Below are 17,351 nucleotides of genomic sequence, written 5' to 3' on the forward strand. Positions count from 1 at the left end.
AATTTCTAGCCAGAGTTCCAGCGCTCAGCATCTTCTATTCCACGTAGACTTCCACGAAACCCAACAACGAGCATCCGGTATTATTTTTACAATGACTATGTACAATAACACTCACCCGTATGTATGTCCTCGCCATGTGCAGCGCATCTTAAAGAGAGATGAAAACAACAACAACATAACAATAAAAATAATCGCAACTGCACTGCGCCCGCGACCATGCAGCGATTCAAATGCACGCCCTGAAACATCATAAAAGGTAAATAAAAAAAAAATGCACGAAATAAACGAGCCGTGCACGATGAATTATCATCGATTATGAATAGCATTCATGATGAACAGCACCGGTATGTGTGTGTCTGCAGAGACCGACAGAGGCAGTGAGAGGAGCGCATCTTTACAGCTCTCTACCAGATACAAGCACCTCCCCTACCATTCATAAAAATATCTATCTATCTATCCGTCCTTCCGTCTATTACATTATCACGTCTTTACTATAGTAACAAATCCCTACAATAAAAATTACATGATTTATGATGAAGATTAATTCAATGAAAATAAAAAAAACCTGAACTAGTAGACGTCCTCGGTCTTCAATGGCATGTACAGTTGTTACAGTTACAACATGCTGTTATACAGTACTCGCTGTTATAATTTAAGCACAAAATGAGGTCAGGGTTACCCAATATAACTTTATATGAAATAAAATACTCCTTGACACCAAAATAACTTTAAGTGTACACTTTACACTATAAGTGTAATTCATTAAAACTAAAAGAAACAGAGATTTCTATCAGCAGCGTGCATGCTGAGTGAGCTATAATACTGACCACTGCTTAAATATTAGTGGTAAAAATATCAAGTTCATGCTTGGTCTTGAAAGGCACTTACAGTTGTTGCAGTGACGGTGTACATTCGCTGTTATAATTTAAGCACGAAACGAGGTCAGGGGTAGCATATTACACACTACACACAACATTGTGTGTAATAATATACACCTTGGCTTCAAAACAGCTAGCGGAGAGAGTAGTGTAGAAAGGAGATGTTGGTGCTTGCGGTAATTCATTAAAACTAGAAGTACAGATAAGGAGAGAGAGATTTCGTGATCAGACTACATGCTGTGTGAGCAATAATTCCGTGACTTCGTCTAATTGTGTCCAACATCAAAGTACAGGAAGGACCAGACCAGCACACACTACATCAGATCTGTCAAAGCTTTGATATTACATTTTTTTAAAGCAAAAATCTGGGTTTCAGTGGGGGCCAATTTGTAATATTATATATATCATATACCACAAAACTTGAGCTCAACTTGAACAGCTCTTTAAACAATGCACAATTTTTATGTGCTTTTATGGAATTATAAGATTCACATTTTTTTATTTTAAATCATCCAGAAATTGGCCGTTGGACATTTTACTTCTATCATAAAAGCATCACCAAAACATTATTATTTTATTAATTTTTGCTCCTTCTTACTTTAAGAAAAAGGGGGCACAAATCTAAGTAATTTTTGTTGTAATCAACATTATGCCACAAATGCTGTGGACTAAGTGTAACCTCAAAAATTTCTTAAAGTAATTATTTAATCCTCATTTCATTACATGTGCACCGTTGTACAGGATATGACACTGAAATTTGGCTGGAGAAAAAAACTGACTTTTTAAAGTCATCTCCACACAGAGAGGAAACAGCAGGGGGTGAGGTGAAACAGATGCTCATCCCTGCAGGAAGAGAATAAGATCCTTGTGTCACTCCTTATCTCTTCTAGGAATCTTAGGGGGGAAATAACATGGCGACATCCCCCTTCATTCTGCTTCTTTTCCTCCAAACTAGACAAACTATAAAACACAGAAAGTTTTTGTATATATATTTCTTTTATTAAATACCAAAGGGAAAAATGAACTTGCATTTGGTCTGGTACAGTCTTTTAACCATGTGATCAACACTGGTCGCTTTCCAGAATGTCTGGATGTTCTTCCCAGAACTGATCTCCAATGATATCACAGGAATGACTTGTGACCTTCTTTTTTGTCCGTGTTACATTCATTTCTGTCTCTCCTTCATCTGGCTGCTTTATCCGTTTAGTTGTGGTTTCATTCACCTAAAGTAAAGAATTTGAAAATTAAAAATTGCACTTAAGATAATAGATAATTTAAAGAAAAAATGTTTGCAACTGCAGCTTACCTTTTCCCATATTAACGTTGTGCCTTTTTTGTACATTGGGGATTCATTATTGTAATTGATATTGAACTCAGAAAACAAGATCTCATTCTTTTCTGCTGCCTGTGTTCCCTGTATATGGGAAAAATCATGCAACTTTTAATTAAACTTATATGGAAAAATAAAATCTATTAAGGCACACTTAGACATTTATGTATTGTATTGTTAATTAAGTACTGATTATGTTTCTGGTTAAATCTGTTTATTGGATAACATTCCTAAAAGACAGACAAAACCTAGTCTGCTTTTATATATTGCCATGTTCATATTACATTAGTGACAAGCATTCTCAATCCAGATTCTCGATCCAAAACTATATAATAACTGGTCTAGAAAAGAAAACAAATCAGAACACACATAAAAATACTCAATTAAACAAATAATAATTTAATTGATCATACACCGAGTCTCTCCTCAGCTTGCGTTGTGCTCAGTCCACCTTTCTGCACCAGCGTCCAAAACGTAGTGTTGTACAAATTGTTAATGTGACCTGTATAGAAATAACAAATGTAAAATTTGAAAAAAAAAAGTGAGATTCTGAAACAATTCTAAATCCTTTGTTAAATATTTAAAAGTCTCTATAGCTAGACGTTCATTTTGAAGACCCCTAAAAATAATGGATTTCATTTTACATTTATTTTTTAATGCAATATCAAAATACAATATATTTATGTTATTAACATATAGAACATGTATAAATTAATGCTCCATTACAAGCAAACATTTTAATATTACCATATTAACAATCAAAGGCTTGTCATTAAATAAAATACAATCACAGGAAAAATCAAAAGTCAAAAATAATTCTACTTCATTCTATTATACTGTTTTAAGCATGTTACACATTTTATCACTAAATCTACTACGAAATACATTCACTTACAATCTGCCTGTCTCCAGCTTAGATAGTCTCTTAGGTTACGGTTGCTCGGGTACAGAACCACCCTGCCATCAAAGCTGGGTGGGTACCGCAGCGGCTGCTCCCCAAAATACTCCTTCCAGTAGTAAACAAAGCTGGAGGAAAACTGGGATGTCACATTGGTCATCAGTTTACTGTAGAGAGAAAGCAAAATATTTAACGGGCGAGTTTCCTAGAAAGCATAACACTGGACAACCATCTTCCAGCTGTGGTGTTTGCCATCAAGATAGTAACTAAAGCAGATTCAGGCAATGTGTTTATTTACAGCAGTGTGTCAGCATTGTACCTGGCCCTTCTTTTGAACCAAGTGGTGGATCTTTTGAACACAAAGCTGAACTCATCACTCTGTCCATAGGCTATAGTGATGTCCTCCAGCTCTTCCATGACTGAACGGGCACTGCGGCTCATCAAACCCAGAGCTCGGTTATCATTGGGTTTCATGAAGTTATGCTGTTCAGAAAACCTGGAATCAAAAAGATCATCACTCTTTTTCTACCCTCCTCGAAATTGTACGAACACGAGACTGCAATAGCATGTTGTAACTGTACAGAAGCACTTACTTGTGGAAGTTGCGTCCATCTAGCCGAACCACAATGTAACAGTTTCTCAAACATGTGTCGTCGAGCTCAAAGTTTCTTACGTATTCAAATTTGCACATATCAATTACAGAAAATAAGACTAAATAAAGACTTAAGATCTTCAAGCCCTCTAAAATCCACCTAAAACAGACCTATAACAATCACATCAAAAAAAAATACAAGAAAAATAACGATTAAACTAAAATCAAACTTAAATCATGTTGTTAGTTCAGAATATTTGTGAGGCGTAACCGGATAGCTGTCATCCAGAAAGCGCATCGACATGAATTAAATGTTAATTTTTATATCTCGGGAAGAACTTCAACTAGTGTTTTTCTTAAAACGCGTTGTATTTTTAAATATTTAACATTATACTGATTACAAAATATTATTCTTCAACCGGAAGTATGTGGTGTCAAAACACACATGTGCGTAAGCGGTCATTGTATTGGTACGTCACCGTATAAAGTCCCTTAAAATACAGTTCTGAAAATGTTGTTCCGCCACACAGTTTACGAAACATCAGCTACTTTAGAAGCTTTAAAAGCGTAATGACTTGCATCTGACACAAATCAAAAATTTCTGTCAGCAATGTTTTTAATAGAACGAGATGTTTCATTGGTGATTTTAAAGGGAGTTAAAAGATCATGCAAAGAAAAGCAAGACAAAGTGAAGCTGGTCAGTCTTACATTTGTTTGGCCAAGTATGTTTATTTTATTAGCAAAAAAAAATAAAAATAAATAAATAAATAAATAAAATAAAGGTATAAATGGTCTTCCCACAGCTTGTCATCTGTCCATTTTCCATGGACAGATTCCATTTTTGTTAGATTTTTTTAAAAACATATTTATAAAAATAAGCGGTCACTGCAAAACTTCACTCCTAAAACATTGCACTCAGAGCAGTTACTACAGAAATAAAGGAATAAATTTATATTATAGAAAGAAATATGTTAAAGAAAGACAGGACAGTATCATGAAACCAACTGACTTAGTAGAAAATCCAAGCACTATTCACTCAAAGTCACTGAGATGTGATAAAACTGACACATTAGTACTTGCTTTTAGTACTTATATTTTTCATTTTAACATGTGCTAGATGTGTTCACACGTCTACTGTTTATAGGTATACTGATCACATCCCCCGGATGAGCATAGCAAACAACACTCTTAAACAAACATGGATATGAAAAGCGAAGAGATGATATCATAAGGTCCTCCACCTCAGCAGCGGCCATCTTTCACAATCAAAATGTCTGCATTAGTGTGCCTAAAAAACAAACACCTTTTCAGTGATTCAAAATCCCAGCATCCGTACCATAACTCTTACTAACTAACAGCAAAATCCATACAGTAATGCTGTTATCCCACACAAACAGAAGCAGATGAATGGACTCACATTCTCTGCACACACAGGGTGCATTCATTGACGTATGTGATTCCATCATTACCACATACGGGAGAGTAATTGAGAGGGCATGCTTGATTGACGCTCAAACCTCCACATGCAGGCTGTCAGATTAAAAACACATACACAATTGTTCAAATCATGTTCTAATTGGTGTTTGTTCTGAGTTTTAGTGCATAAATTGACTTACCCTGCGGTAGAGTCTTGATTTATCCTCTGCACCTGAAAAAAATGTGTACTGTCGGATTAATCTCATTGCAATAATACAAATGGCACACATCAATGATTCAAATAATAACAGTGCTTTTTAAAAATTCCAATGGGAGTGACATACCCACAGAGAGGATGAGGACCAGGCTCATCAGAACCACTGCTGTTCCAGTCATGATGCTCAAATGAAGGAACTCCGGATTTTAAAAGGGTAATCTGTATTTGTAAGTTCAGGCAGAGAGCTTTTACTTAGCAACTGATGACTTCCAGCTCGTTTATGAGTGTTGTATTGTTGATGACCGGCAACATATAGTTTGAAAGTGAGGAGGAGGAGGAGAGGTGCTGATATTTTGACGGCTCTCCACCCCACCTACCCACCATCAACAACACTGAGAACAAAGCCTCTCTATTGTCTCTCTCTTTATTAAGGGATAAACATTCCAGTCTGTCCAAAAATTGCTGAGCACAATCCAAAATGCATTGGTCTGTATAATATCCCTCAAAACAGGTCTGGCTGGGAGGTGTGTCCCTGTTTATTGGCCCCAAAGTGAAATGAATGGAATTCCACTAAACATGGAATGCAGTTAACAATAATTATGTAATGTAATATTTCACTACATAATTTAGAAGGTAATATTGGATTAATAAACACTTTGAACTTAAAAATGTATATGTGTGGCAAAAGAGAACATCCTGTTGAAAATTTCTGAAATTAATATAATTTTTTTAATCTTATGAAAAATTGCACAAAATGGAATCGCTTTTAACAATTATATAGTGTTATAGAGGTGGAGGGAAAATATGGCACAAAACAAAACACAGAAATTCTGGCAAATTTAACCAAAAACAAATCAAGTTATTAAAGCGACAGATATAAGGTACTATATTCTACTTGATTTTTAAAGTACAATAATCTTCAGATTAATAACAATTATTGAATACACACAGCCCCCATATACAGGTTATCATAGAATAACTTAAATAATAAATTGAAAATTGATAAAAAATAAAAAATAATAATAATAATTAATGCATACAGGTTTGGAATGGTGAGTAAATTATGACAGAATTGTTGTTTTTGGTGGACAATACCTTTAATAACTTAAATTAACTTTAAAATAAAAATCACAAAGTCATCATATTGATACTTTTATGGATTTTTAATATGTGTTTTGGAGTTTGACAGCTGTAAATTCAAAATTCCCTTGTGTGTGTGTGTGTGTGTGTGTGTGTGTGTGTGGAAAAAAAAATCAGCATATTGTGAGTAAATGGTGAATAAACACACACACAGAATATACAGAAGAGACTTCTTAAAAAAATCATTTCTAGCATTTTTAGGGCAAACTGTTTCTTTAATGTGCAAAGGATTAGTATTTGTTTATGTCAGAAACATCTAGCTCGACAACATGTATCCTTATGCTGTGCGTTTTTAAATAAATGTAATACGTTAAAGGCTGATAACAACAACAACAACAACAACAACAATAAATAAATAACTAACTAAATAACTAAATAAATAAATAAATAAATAAATAAATAAATAAATAAATAAATAAATAAATAAATAAAAATGTACATATTGCACAAGAGCTGATTGTTTTATGCAGCGAGTTTGTGCAACGGTCCTTATCGGCTTCCGTACTGACAGTGAACTTCGTTCAGTACTGCACGTCTCGCCTGGCTTGTCAATCACGCTGCAGGTACAGTTCAGATTCAAACTGATAAAATGATACAATTACGCGCTTTTTTCCGGAACGCGTCACGTCACGCAGAACACTGTCTGTCTGTGAAAAGCCCAGCTACGGTGAGTTTAATCATAGTTTTACACTTTGGGAAATAGCTCACATTCAACAGTTTAAGCTTTCTTCACAAAACGATTTGATGATTCTGAACCTGTGTGACTTTTTAATGGCACTGTATTAAAAGACAAACGTGTCAGAGGACGCCCCACCACTGTAGTCATATGATCATGTAACTCCATTGTTACATTGTTTGTTAAGACCTTGGCAATGTCAGGAGTTACAAAAGCATGAAATCATTGCAGAGGTGTTTAATAGACACAGTGCATATGTTAATTATATAGTGAGGTCCAAATGTTTGAGGCTACTGGTAAATTTGCTTATATTTTACATTCTACTGCAAAAATTAATAACAAATTACATTATGAGCATTACAGTTTCTGTGAAAAGTTTAAATGTCTTAATATGACTCTTTATGACAGCAGCAGTTGAGCTGCATAAACTCCAAACATTTGTAAAACCTGACGACCGACCGTGTTCAGCAGCATGATTTGAGAAAGCTCCAAAGAACATCTTGTGAAAATGAAGAAAATCTGACCTTTTGTGTATAGGAGTTCACAAGGCTTTGCTTATTTGATTTAATGAAATAAATAGTGCAAAAACATAATGTCTTTCTTCTTACATTTCCATCTTTAAAGGTCCAAAAGAAATTGAATTCCCAATGCAGTCTGAGACTTTCTGACCCTTCTATATTTATACATAGTGTGTCTAGCTGTTCAGTTTTTAACATGTCCTTGCTTAGAGTTAAACATAGGGTTTTCTCGTTTTAAAAAATGCTGTATATCGTATATACAGGATTTGGGACATAATTTCCAGATCTTTGGACTTCAGTGGGAATTGGCTGGTCTAAGGCTTTAGAATGCAAACATTTGTGATGTTTTTATCTTAAACATCACGTGTTAGTTTCAAGGCTTTTAAAATCCACTCAGTGTTTAGGATGGGGGGCTGTGCCTTAATTTTTTTTTTTTTAGGAAATTGAAATAAAAAAGAAACAGAAGCAGGAGTCAGAAGAGTCAGTTTTATGTGATCTCATGGTTCATATAGATTCAGACAAGTGTAGATCTTGTATTTAAGTTGAACCGTTCCAATGATGACCACATGGTGACACTAGCAGTTTGTTTTCCATTTCCCAAGCAGCCCAGGGCATGGATCTCCACCGGACCTCAGCAGCAGCACGGAACCTTCTATGAGTTCCGCACCTATAACATCCAGCCGCATCTCAACGCTGCTTTCCTCAAACTGACCAGTGAGAAGATCCATCTGCGAACAGCCCACTCAGAGCTCATCGGATACTGGAGTGTGGAATATGGAGGTCTCAATCAGGTTTTCCACATCTGGAAGTATGGTGAGGATGACTGAATTCTTGAATGTCTAATCTATGCTTTTAAAATGTTCTAGAATTCATCAAAAAGTAGAATGCCCTTTGTGAGCAGACTTAGTAAGTTTAAGTCTAATGTGATAACATTAACTAGCATTTTCAAGAAAAATAAAATCCTTTCTAGGTCAAAATTGCCGTAACACAAATGAGGGACGACAGTTTTATACATTCTTAGCGTTAATGCAGTAAACAAGTAATCTTACAAAGATAATGTGATTTTATTTAAAATGCCTAAAAGCACAATGCAGCTCACATGCTACTCCATAAGAAACACTTTTTTCTGTCTTTGCTGTAATTGTGTTTAGACAGCTATGCTCAGCGGGCATCAGTGCGGGCAGCCCTGGCTCAAGACCCCAACTGGATTGAGCAGTACATCTCTAAAGCGATGCCCATGCTGAGCTCTCAGGATAATGAGGTGATGTACCTCGTACCCTGGAGCAAAATTCAGAAACCACCCAAAGATGGAGGTGAGAACTATGTGGATTAACATTCATGCATTGATTTTCAATGGAGCACCAGTGCATGCTCACATGATACTAAAGGTGAATATAAACATAAGCAAAAATTTTTTATCAACTTATTGATTGATCATAATGACTGTTTTCAAAGAGGTTTCCCCAAATAGTCCCCTTTCTGTCATTATAATTGTGCATAAAAGTTTATAAATTGTTAACAAAACAAAGTTGTACAGATTACAAATGCTCTAGGCAAACTGATCTAGTTGGCTTTTTTTCTTTTGAAAAATGTTTATTTGTAGGAGTTTTCGAGCTGGCCACCTTCCAGATGAAGCCAGGCGGTCCTGCGGTGTGGGGCAAGGCGTTTCATGCATCAGTGGGCATCCGCACAGGGTCAGGATACGCCCACGCAGTTGGGGTTTTTCACTCTGAATTTGGACCGCTCAATCAAGGTGAGTGTAGACAAGAATATGTTTTCAAACAAATGCATAATCATATTTTTCATACTTACAAACTGTAATTTAAATATACACTAGTGTCCAAAAGTTTGGGGTCAGTAATGGGAGTGGGGGTAGGGGGTTTGAATACTTTTATTCAACAAAGTAGACAACAGTACAGGCATTCATAATGTTAAAAAAATCTTTCCATTCATAAAATAATCTTGAAATAAATGCTGTATCAGTTCATAGTGAATCATAATTCAGCGTTAACATCACAGGAATAAATTACATTTTAAAATATAAAACAATTTAGTAGCAGTTATGTTTCTTAATAGTACTGCATTTTTGATCTAAATATATATATATATATATATATATATATATATATATATATATATATATATATATAATATATATTCTGTTATTTCCATGCACAGTGCATGTTTTATGGTGGTATGAGAGCGCAGACGAGCGGGCAGCGATACGGCGTACATCTCATGAAGACGCCAGAGTGGTGGCAGCAGGTCAATCTTAAATATAATATATATAACCATTATTATCAGAGCATTCTGGGAATTTTTGTCTTGGAAAAATGATCTATTTCTGTTTTATTGTTTGTATTTTTTATTTTTGCAGTAAGGGAGAGTGCGGCGTACCTGGTATCACAGAAGAACAAACTCATGTTCCCCTGTGCTTTCACCAATCAAATAAAATGGCTTCATGGGTTGACTCCAAACTTATGTAAATGTAGTGGGAAATTTTATTGACGCAGTGCATGAGATCAGTGAACTGATAAATGGATTTAATTCTAGCAAGTTTTTTGCTGATGGTCAAGTAATTATTGTGAATCAAAATAATGCTTTGCATTACAGTAAGACTTCCATCCTCAAGCTACTGCTGATACTCACCGTCAGTGTTTCGCAATGTCATTCTATTTCTAAATAAATGCTTACATGTCAAAATCAAAAATGTCAAAATTTGCATTTTTGCATGAATAAGATGTAGAATAGCTTCTTTTGGTTACATTTTAAGCAGACTGACACTGAAAATAAATCATACGTTTTATTTCCCAATATGACGTCACAGATCAAACAGTGTTAGGGTTGTAGAATTGTCATTTTATTGTCTAAATACAGTAAGTGTACAAAGTGAGTAACAGACAATCCACAGCCATAAATTTGAAATGTAAACAGGTATTAAATGAGGAACATCACTGTGGTACTAAAACTTTTTTTCCTTTTAGGTTTTTTTTTTTTTTTTGTTGTTGTTCTATTGTTTTGGTCGAACCCAAACCAAAACTAAACAGTAAATGAAAAACAGCAAAAACATTGTCTGTGGAGAATCCAGTGCAAAAAGATTAACACATTTGGATATTAAATTAAATTTTAATTAACACAGCAAGTAAAGTGCTTGGATAAAGGCGGACAACGCTGTCGCCAATCCCAATGAGATCCAAAATACTGATTTAACAATCCAAACTCAATGTATGGACAGATCACACTTACTGTAATGAACAGCTATGTAATACAGCTGGAATCAGTGTTGTTTGTGGATTTCTGTATTTAATGGTCCAGAGATACAATGAAGGGCACACCAGATGCCCTTATATGAAAGAAGCCACATAAATGGTATGTTTTAAATCATTTCCTTCTAAGTTGTTCATGCGACTCCTGGAGCATCCACTAGGATTGCCATGTCAGTCGAGGTATTTGTTACATATTGTAACTGTAAAGCTTACTTGTATAAACTTTCTTTTATTTAAAAAAAAAAAAAAAAAAAAACTACGAAATCAATCACTTTTTTTGTTTTGCCCATGCACAAAGGCATGTATGAAGATATAATGAGGCACTCTTGGATAGAACAACCTATAAAATAATGCCCCTTCTGACTATTTAAAACATCTAAAACAATTGTTTGTTTATAAATAAAGACATATCAAAGACAAAATCATTTTAACATAGTACAATTTCCAGTTTTGCAGTTCAGCCCTTGGCCACGCAAACGATTCTGATTCTTCAGCATGTGATTCCCAGTCTTCTAGTCTTAAGTAAATAAAATACAAAGATACTGACCCTGAATTATTGATCATTGGTATTTTTCCATCGAGCCGATTATCTTGCACGATGAAAATCGATCTCTATTGACGACTGCACAAAATAGAGTCTGTCCACAAATTATGGCTTCAAGTTTTTAACACAGTGACTAACATGGTTCGGATTCAGCCATGCTAGAAACACGAGAGAAGTCTTTTTAATTTTTTTTTGCATTGACTTGCATTGAGTGTCTCGGCTGTAGTATCTGCGTCTCTGCTGACCGGTGAAGACGTCTATCTTCAGACAGAGGTCAGAACGGCGGACCACAGCTTAAAGGCCACAGAAACATGAAATATGTGGAATCCACTGGCTCCAGTTAGCATGTAGTGTAAAGGGAGTCTCCGGCTCACACAAAGCTTTCTATTGGCTTCTCAGTGTTCTCTTTAGCAGACAGAGGGCTCAGGAGGGCCATGTTGACCGCTGTCTCTTTACGACGAATGGAGCTGTCAAAGTGGTCATCACTTTGGTCCATGGCAAAGTTAACAAATACCTGATGATTGGGAAGAAGAGTATTTAGTAATCACAGCAAGACAAAAAAACATAATAAATAATTATATACTAAATACTATACTAGTTTATGAGATTTAAAGACGGAAATGAATATAAAACATGAAATAAAACTTGATGCCCTATGTAGTTTTTAAATAATACCTGTGTAAGTTATTGTAAAGAAAAAGTTTATTTTCCTTATTTTAAATCAAAATGTAAAAATATCTCACTTTTCTGCTGAAAAAGTAATTTTATCCAATAATCACCTACATTATTTACTGCCAAACATACACTTTTCACATTATGGGAATTAAATGTGTTGTATATCAGTGTTTTTTTATATTATATATATTATAGTTTTTATTAATATTGTGAATTTTTTTGCTATTTTAATTAGCTAAAATTTGCCATTTGTTTAGTAGTAACTTTCATATATTTTATTTCCTTCCACAAACTTTAATATATTTATTTATATATATATATTTATTTATTTTTTAAAGCGTTTTTAATGGCTTTAGTTTAAGTTAACTATAATATTGTTGTGATGCCAATTTTTTTGTTGTCTTTAATGAATATTAATCATGTGCCATGTCCCAAAAGGATAATAATAAAATAATAATAAACATTCTGTCATCATTTACTTTTCTCTCATGTCATTCCAAACCTGTATGACATTCTTTCTACTGTGAAACACAAAATGAGATATTTTGAAGAATGTTGGTAACTAAACAGTATGGACAGAAATGCTATGGAAATCAATGGGATCCGAAACTGTTTGGTTACTAACATTCTTCACAATATATTAAATATGAAAGTCATACAGGTTTGGAATGACATGAGAGAGAGTAAATGATGACTATCCTATAATTGTTTAACTTCCTCTTGTCCCCAGTACATAAACCCTAATCAGAAATGTGTCAGTGTTGGAAATGCCCCCTCACCTGGTCCAGAGTGGTTTGGGACACAGAGTAGTCCTCTATCCTGAGAAACTCTTTGTTCTTAGCGAGGATGCTGAAGATGTGAGCGAGGGAGGTGAGGGAGGAGGGAAGCTGGTATTGCAATATTTCTCTTCGTTTTTCTTTCAGGGTGCTTCCTGGCAGCTCGCTCTCAATGAACTTCATCACCGGCTGCAGGTCAGGATCTGGCCCCGCAACCTTCAGAATGATGGTGTACCCATCGCCAAATCTGCAGGAAGAGGAGCAAGTGATCTCACATACATATATATGTGTCAAAACTCTCTTACACATGTCTAAAAAGTAATGTATGCATTATGCTTAATGTTCTTGATTTGAGTCGTTAATTTTGCAATTCAATGATGCTGCTAGTGTGGAGAATTAACACACTGTACCTTTAATAGCTTAAATAAACCATGAACCAAACCATCCACCTACGGTGAATCAAAACCTTTAATTTGGAAAAAAATTGGACAAAAAGCTGTGTATTTAATGACTTCAAAGAGGGAAAACTACAATCCCATGAAGCATTGGGAATGACAAAATTGATTAAAATGACATAATTATAAAACTTTTGATTTGTTGCTGGTGTTTCTAGTGTATATAGAAATATAATTTCATGTATATCACAAAACATGTACATCCTTTTAAATATTTAAGTAGTTTTTCTTTTGGGGCAGTTTGCTTGTTTCGGTTCTCTGATTGGTAGAGAGTTCCCTGCAGAATCATGGGTAATGTAGTTTTTCCACAAGAAATCCATTTTTACACACAATTAAAAATAACAAATAATTTGAACTGATGAATTCAATAAAGCATAGATAATCAACTAACATCCTCACAGCACACAGTAGGTCTGTCTATAAGTCTTTAAAAACCAATTCCCCAATGGAGGATTTTAATGGAATTCTTGCTTCCAGAACCCAATTGCTGCACTCTATATTATTCATGATCTTACCTGTTCTTAAGGTGCTGGACGCTACCCAGACATCGGAACCTGCCGTTCACCATGATGGCCATCCTGGTGCACAGTGCTTCACATTCCTCCATACTAAGAGTGAACAGCACACAGGTTAGTATGGAAGAAAACAGATTAAATACCGCCCCCTAGTGATAGATGAAAGTCTTAAGCTTAGCAAAAATCAAAGCTAAACTAAGAAGACATAGAGGAAAACAATACTATCATTAATGCTACCAGTGCTGCTGTCTAGCAGTAGCTCACTTAATGTGCTTGTCTATAACTTTAGCTCACATTTAGTGTTTAGTTTAAGTGCATAAACTTGATTGTGGTGAATGTACCTGTGTGAGGTAAGTACGACAGAGCGTCCCTCTTTGATTACGCTGTGGATGCAGTTCCACAGTGCTCTTCGTGCTTTGGGGTCCATTCCAGTGGTGGGCTCATCCTGTAACCAAAAGCACAGCCAGGCTCAGATTCGACCATTGGTTCAACAGGAAACACACACTGATTAGCTACACCATCTATTCTTCACATGTGTATTGCACACTCAAGTGAACCGAAACAGGCTTGCCACCTATTAAGTGTTCTTATGTGATCTTTGTGTAATCAACCCGTTATGAGGCCTCTCTGAAAGCAAAGGCTAAAGAGTTCAGGGTAATTTAGCTCTGGGGGTGTTATAGTCTTGAACTCCTTATACAACCAGAGCGGGAAACCCAGTTGAGAGAATAACCAAACAGTGGTCATATGATCCCGACTAATGTTGTTTTCGTTGATAAGTTTGCAGACATTCACCCTAGGAGGCATAAGACTTCGAGCCAGTTGTGTAAGTGTCTTTGTGTGTACGTGTGTGTTTGAGGAAATGTACATACCAGGAAGACCACTGGTGGGGCTCCAATGAGTGATATGGCGGTGGAGAGTTTGCGCATGTTGCCACCGCTGTAGCTTCCTGCTTTCTTGTCCACGTACTTCACGAGGCCTAGTTTACGGATTCCCCACTCCGCCACCTGGCCAAGGAACAACACATTAATAGTTTCTATTAGGGTTAATCTCACAAAACCAGGTCATATTTAACATAAAATCAAAAGAAGGAATTATATTATATTATATTATTATAAAAAACAAACAAAAAAAAAATTATACAATATCCTATTTTTTGTAATTCTGTTTGTTCTTAATTGTGATTTGTCATTACTATAATACATATTTTTTTTCCCTTTATCACATTTTTTTGTGTATTTTATTAAATCAGCATAAGTTGAAGGCTGTATAAATACTTGTTATGCATGACAATAATGAGATGAGAATTATGGGGAAATGTGCTTAATGGTTAAAATGCTAAAATATTTATGCAATATATATATATATATATATATATTTATTTGTAATTCACTGTATTGTCAGTGGAAATTATTACTGAAATACAGTATTTTTATAATTTGTACAATTAATTTTTCATTAAATCAGCATACCTTAAAGCCTGTCTAAATACTTTTATTTGTATTAAATTTTATATTTATTTTGTTTATTTTTTGATAATAAACATTATGGTGGTGCAAGCACTTATTTGGCATGTCAAATGTGAAAAATATCACTCATTAAATTTTTATGAGCATGTACAATTTCAGGGTTTATTTTTCATTTGGGGTTAAATATGGACCTGTATGATTCGCCCTAAATGTCACATACCGTGAAATTATATAAAAAATATAATTACATTTATATTAAAATAATAAAAATGATATCAAATCACTGTTTAAATACTAGTTTTAGTTCATATACTCTGCTCACCTCACAAACTTCCTTCTCAGGTACACCGCGCAGGATGGCATAGAATTCCAGGTGTTCCCGTCCTGTCAGCAGATCATTGATGGCATCAAACTGAGGGCAGTAGCCCATGTTCTGATGTACTTCATCTATTTCTCTGAGTATACTAGAAATAAGAAAGAGCAGCGTCATCAAAAAATGCATTCACACTCACAGAATTTTAAGATTAACCTATGACCTATCTGTTTATAATAGACTAAGGTGTTATAAGGTAGTACCATCTGTTCTAATGTAATAACTACTTGTATTTTACTGTCTGTACCTTTTCCCAGCCAAGAATGCTTCTCCTTTGGTGACCACAGAGTCTCCGGTCAGCATTTTAAAAGTACTTGTCTTTCCGGCTCCATTGACACCAAGCAGACCAAAACACTGAAAGGAGGAGGAAACAAAAGTTTGTGGTCTTACAGTAGACGTGACTCATTCGGATGAGGCTGATCATGAGGCAGCTGTCATGAATTACCTCTCCCGGAGGAATGCCAACACACAGACGATCAACAGCGGGCTTCTGTTTCCGCTTGTACACCTGAAAAAGACAAGGATGACATATTGATGAAGGCCCCATTTATCTGACTTAATTTAAAGTTTATGTCTGTGATCATCAGCAGAGGATTTCTGCTGACCTTAGTGAGTTGTCTGAGTTCAAGAATGTCTCCCTGTCCAGCTCCACTCATGATTCTCTGTCTCTCTCTGGCCACATCCTCATCTTCCTCTCCAATGGGACTCAACTTGGCACTTAAAGACCTGTGGAAATTGATCAAACCATCACTTTAGATCTCCTAAATCTTCAAAATCCATAATTTCATTAGCATTTCATATAAATGTAATTTGTTTCAGAAAGTCGTGTTGTGATGTTGCTTACTTGGGTTCAAAGAAGAAACGGTACTGGATAAGGACTGTGATGATGAAGAAAACCACTCCTTCCACAGCCATAGCAAAAAGATTCTTGCCCACCATGTCCCACTCCAATGGAGAACGGAAACGGTTCTCACCTAATGCAAGATAAGAGAGCATTCAATGACCCTTGCAGTAGTTACAGGTAATAAAGTAGACATAGATCAAGCTGATGAGGTCAAACTCTGAACTTCATTGCTCTTATTCTTGGAATCTTTGTCAAAAAAGTATTCTTGTAGCTTCGTAAAATTATGGTTGAACCACTGATGTCAAATGGATTATTTTAACAATGTCCTTGCTACGTTTCTGAGCCTTGATCGTGTTAGGATCCTTGCTGTCTATGGGAGGGTCAGAGAGCTCTCAGAATTCATCAAAAATATCTTAGTTTGTGTTCCGAAGATGAACGAAGGTCTTACGCGTTTGGAAAGACATGAGGGTGAGTAATTAATGACAGAATTTTCATTTTGGGGTGAACTATCTTTTTAAATTTAAAGTGGAACAAGCTAATCTTACCAAATCTCTCCAGAGCGTCAGCCATGGCCTGATTCTTCACCATGTCGATGAGACCTCGACCAAGGCAGAAATGTGGGAAGATGAGCAAAACGTTCTTCAGGATGTCATTGATGCCACCAATCTCCTGCAGCAGAGGATGAGCGGCATTAGAAATCACGATGTGTGCTTGAGAATTACTGCTTAGAATAGCTAGCAAATCGTAAGACTGCATTAGGATGAAACCAAAA

General features: G+C 35.5%; 4 protein-coding genes across 6 annotated transcripts in view; 1 reads left to right on the top strand and 3 right to left on the bottom strand.

Moving 5' to 3' along the window:
* The window catches only part of LOC109102419 (disintegrin and metalloproteinase domain-containing protein 19-like), a 28,377-nt gene extending 26,485 nt beyond the window's left edge, over nt 1-1,892 (bottom strand). The window contains exon 1 of the mRNA XM_042738074.1: nt 116-1,892. Within this exon, the coding sequence (XP_042594008.1) occupies nt 116-326 (211 nt within the window). The 5' untranslated portion in view covers nt 327-1,892. The remainder of the gene's footprint in view (nt 1-115) is intronic.
* A 2,465-nt stretch (nt 1,893-4,357) lies between these two features.
* On the bottom strand, nt 4,358-5,796 carry LOC109102438 (probable pancreatic secretory proteinase inhibitor). The gene is made up of 4 exons (XM_019115784.2): nt 5,459-5,796; nt 5,315-5,346; nt 5,116-5,228; nt 4,358-4,986 (listed from the first exon to the last, which is right to left on the bottom strand). Exons 1-4 carry the CDS (start codon nt 5,508-5,510, stop codon nt 4,941-4,943), a joined length of 243 nt encoding a protein of 80 aa, XP_018971329.1. The 5' UTR covers nt 5,511-5,796; the 3' UTR covers nt 4,358-4,940.
* A 1,158-nt stretch (nt 5,797-6,954) lies between these two features.
* On the top strand, nt 6,955-10,375 carry LOC109102441 (protein NipSnap homolog 3A-like). Of its 2 annotated transcripts, none has more exons than XM_042738079.1 (6): nt 6,955-7,138; nt 8,268-8,478; nt 8,817-8,978; nt 9,269-9,418; nt 9,844-9,930; nt 10,043-10,375. In XM_042738079.1, the coding sequence occupies exons 1-6, from the start codon at nt 7,061-7,063 to the stop codon at nt 10,171-10,173; spliced, it is 819 nt and encodes a 272-aa protein (XP_042594013.1). In that variant the 5' UTR covers nt 6,955-7,060; the 3' UTR covers nt 10,174-10,375. The 2 variants fall into 2 exon arrangements, with proteins under 2 accessions (XP_042594013.1, XP_042594014.1); XM_042738080.1 differs by having other exon boundaries at nt 6,958-7,138; nt 8,271-8,478.
* Nucleotides 10,376-10,503: 128 nt separating this feature from the next.
* Nucleotides 10,504-17,351, bottom strand: part of LOC109102826 (phospholipid-transporting ATPase ABCA1-like) — a 33,574-nt gene continuing 26,726 nt past the window's right edge. For both annotated transcript variants that reach the window (XM_042738077.1, XM_042738078.1), the window contains 11 exons: nt 17,125-17,248; nt 16,580-16,709; nt 16,341-16,461; nt 16,181-16,243; nt 15,983-16,089; nt 15,685-15,826; nt 14,766-14,900; nt 14,238-14,341; nt 13,897-13,989; nt 12,930-13,173; nt 10,504-11,989 (listed from right to left, as the gene is read on the bottom strand). In XM_042738077.1, the coding sequence (XP_042594011.1) occupies nt 11,846-11,989; nt 12,930-13,173; nt 13,897-13,989; nt 14,238-14,341; nt 14,766-14,900; nt 15,685-15,826; nt 15,983-16,089; nt 16,181-16,243; nt 16,341-16,461; nt 16,580-16,709; nt 17,125-17,248 (1,407 nt within the window). In that variant the 3' untranslated portion in view covers nt 10,504-11,845. The remainder of the gene's footprint in view (nt 11,990-12,929; nt 13,174-13,896; nt 13,990-14,237; nt 14,342-14,765; nt 14,901-15,684; nt 15,827-15,982; nt 16,090-16,180; nt 16,244-16,340; nt 16,462-16,579; nt 16,710-17,124; nt 17,249-17,351) is intronic.

The sequence above is a fragment of the Cyprinus carpio genome, chromosome B14, assembly GCF_018340385.1.
Source record: "Cyprinus carpio isolate SPL01 chromosome B14, ASM1834038v1, whole genome shotgun sequence".
In the NCBI taxonomy this organism is placed as follows: domain Eukaryota; kingdom Metazoa; phylum Chordata; class Actinopteri; order Cypriniformes; family Cyprinidae; genus Cyprinus; species Cyprinus carpio.

Excerpts from the sequence above, each read along its gene's own strand:
- LOC109102438 (XM_019115784.2), bottom strand. The coding sequence starts at position 5,510 with ATGACTGGAACAGCAGTGGTTCTGATGAGCCTGGTCCTCATCCTCTCT. Across the intron at positions 5,229-5,314 it reads AATCAAGACTCTACCGCAGG|CCTGCATGTGGAGGTTTGAG; the intron begins GTAAGTCAATTT and ends TTAATCTGACAG. Across the intron at positions 4,987-5,115 it reads ACCCTGTGTGTGCAGAGAAT|GCACACTAATGCAGACATTT; the intron begins GTGAGTCCATTC and ends TTTGTTTTTTAG.
- LOC109102441 (XM_042738079.1), top strand. The coding sequence starts at position 7,061 with ATGATACAATTACGCGCTTTTTTCCGGAACGCGTCACGTCACGCAGAA. Across the intron at positions 8,479-8,816 it reads TTTCCACATCTGGAAGTATG|ACAGCTATGCTCAGCGGGCA; the intron begins GTGAGGATGACT and ends AATTGTGTTTAG. Across the intron at positions 8,979-9,268 it reads GAAACCACCCAAAGATGGAG|GAGTTTTCGAGCTGGCCACC; the intron begins GTGAGAACTATG and ends GTTTATTTGTAG.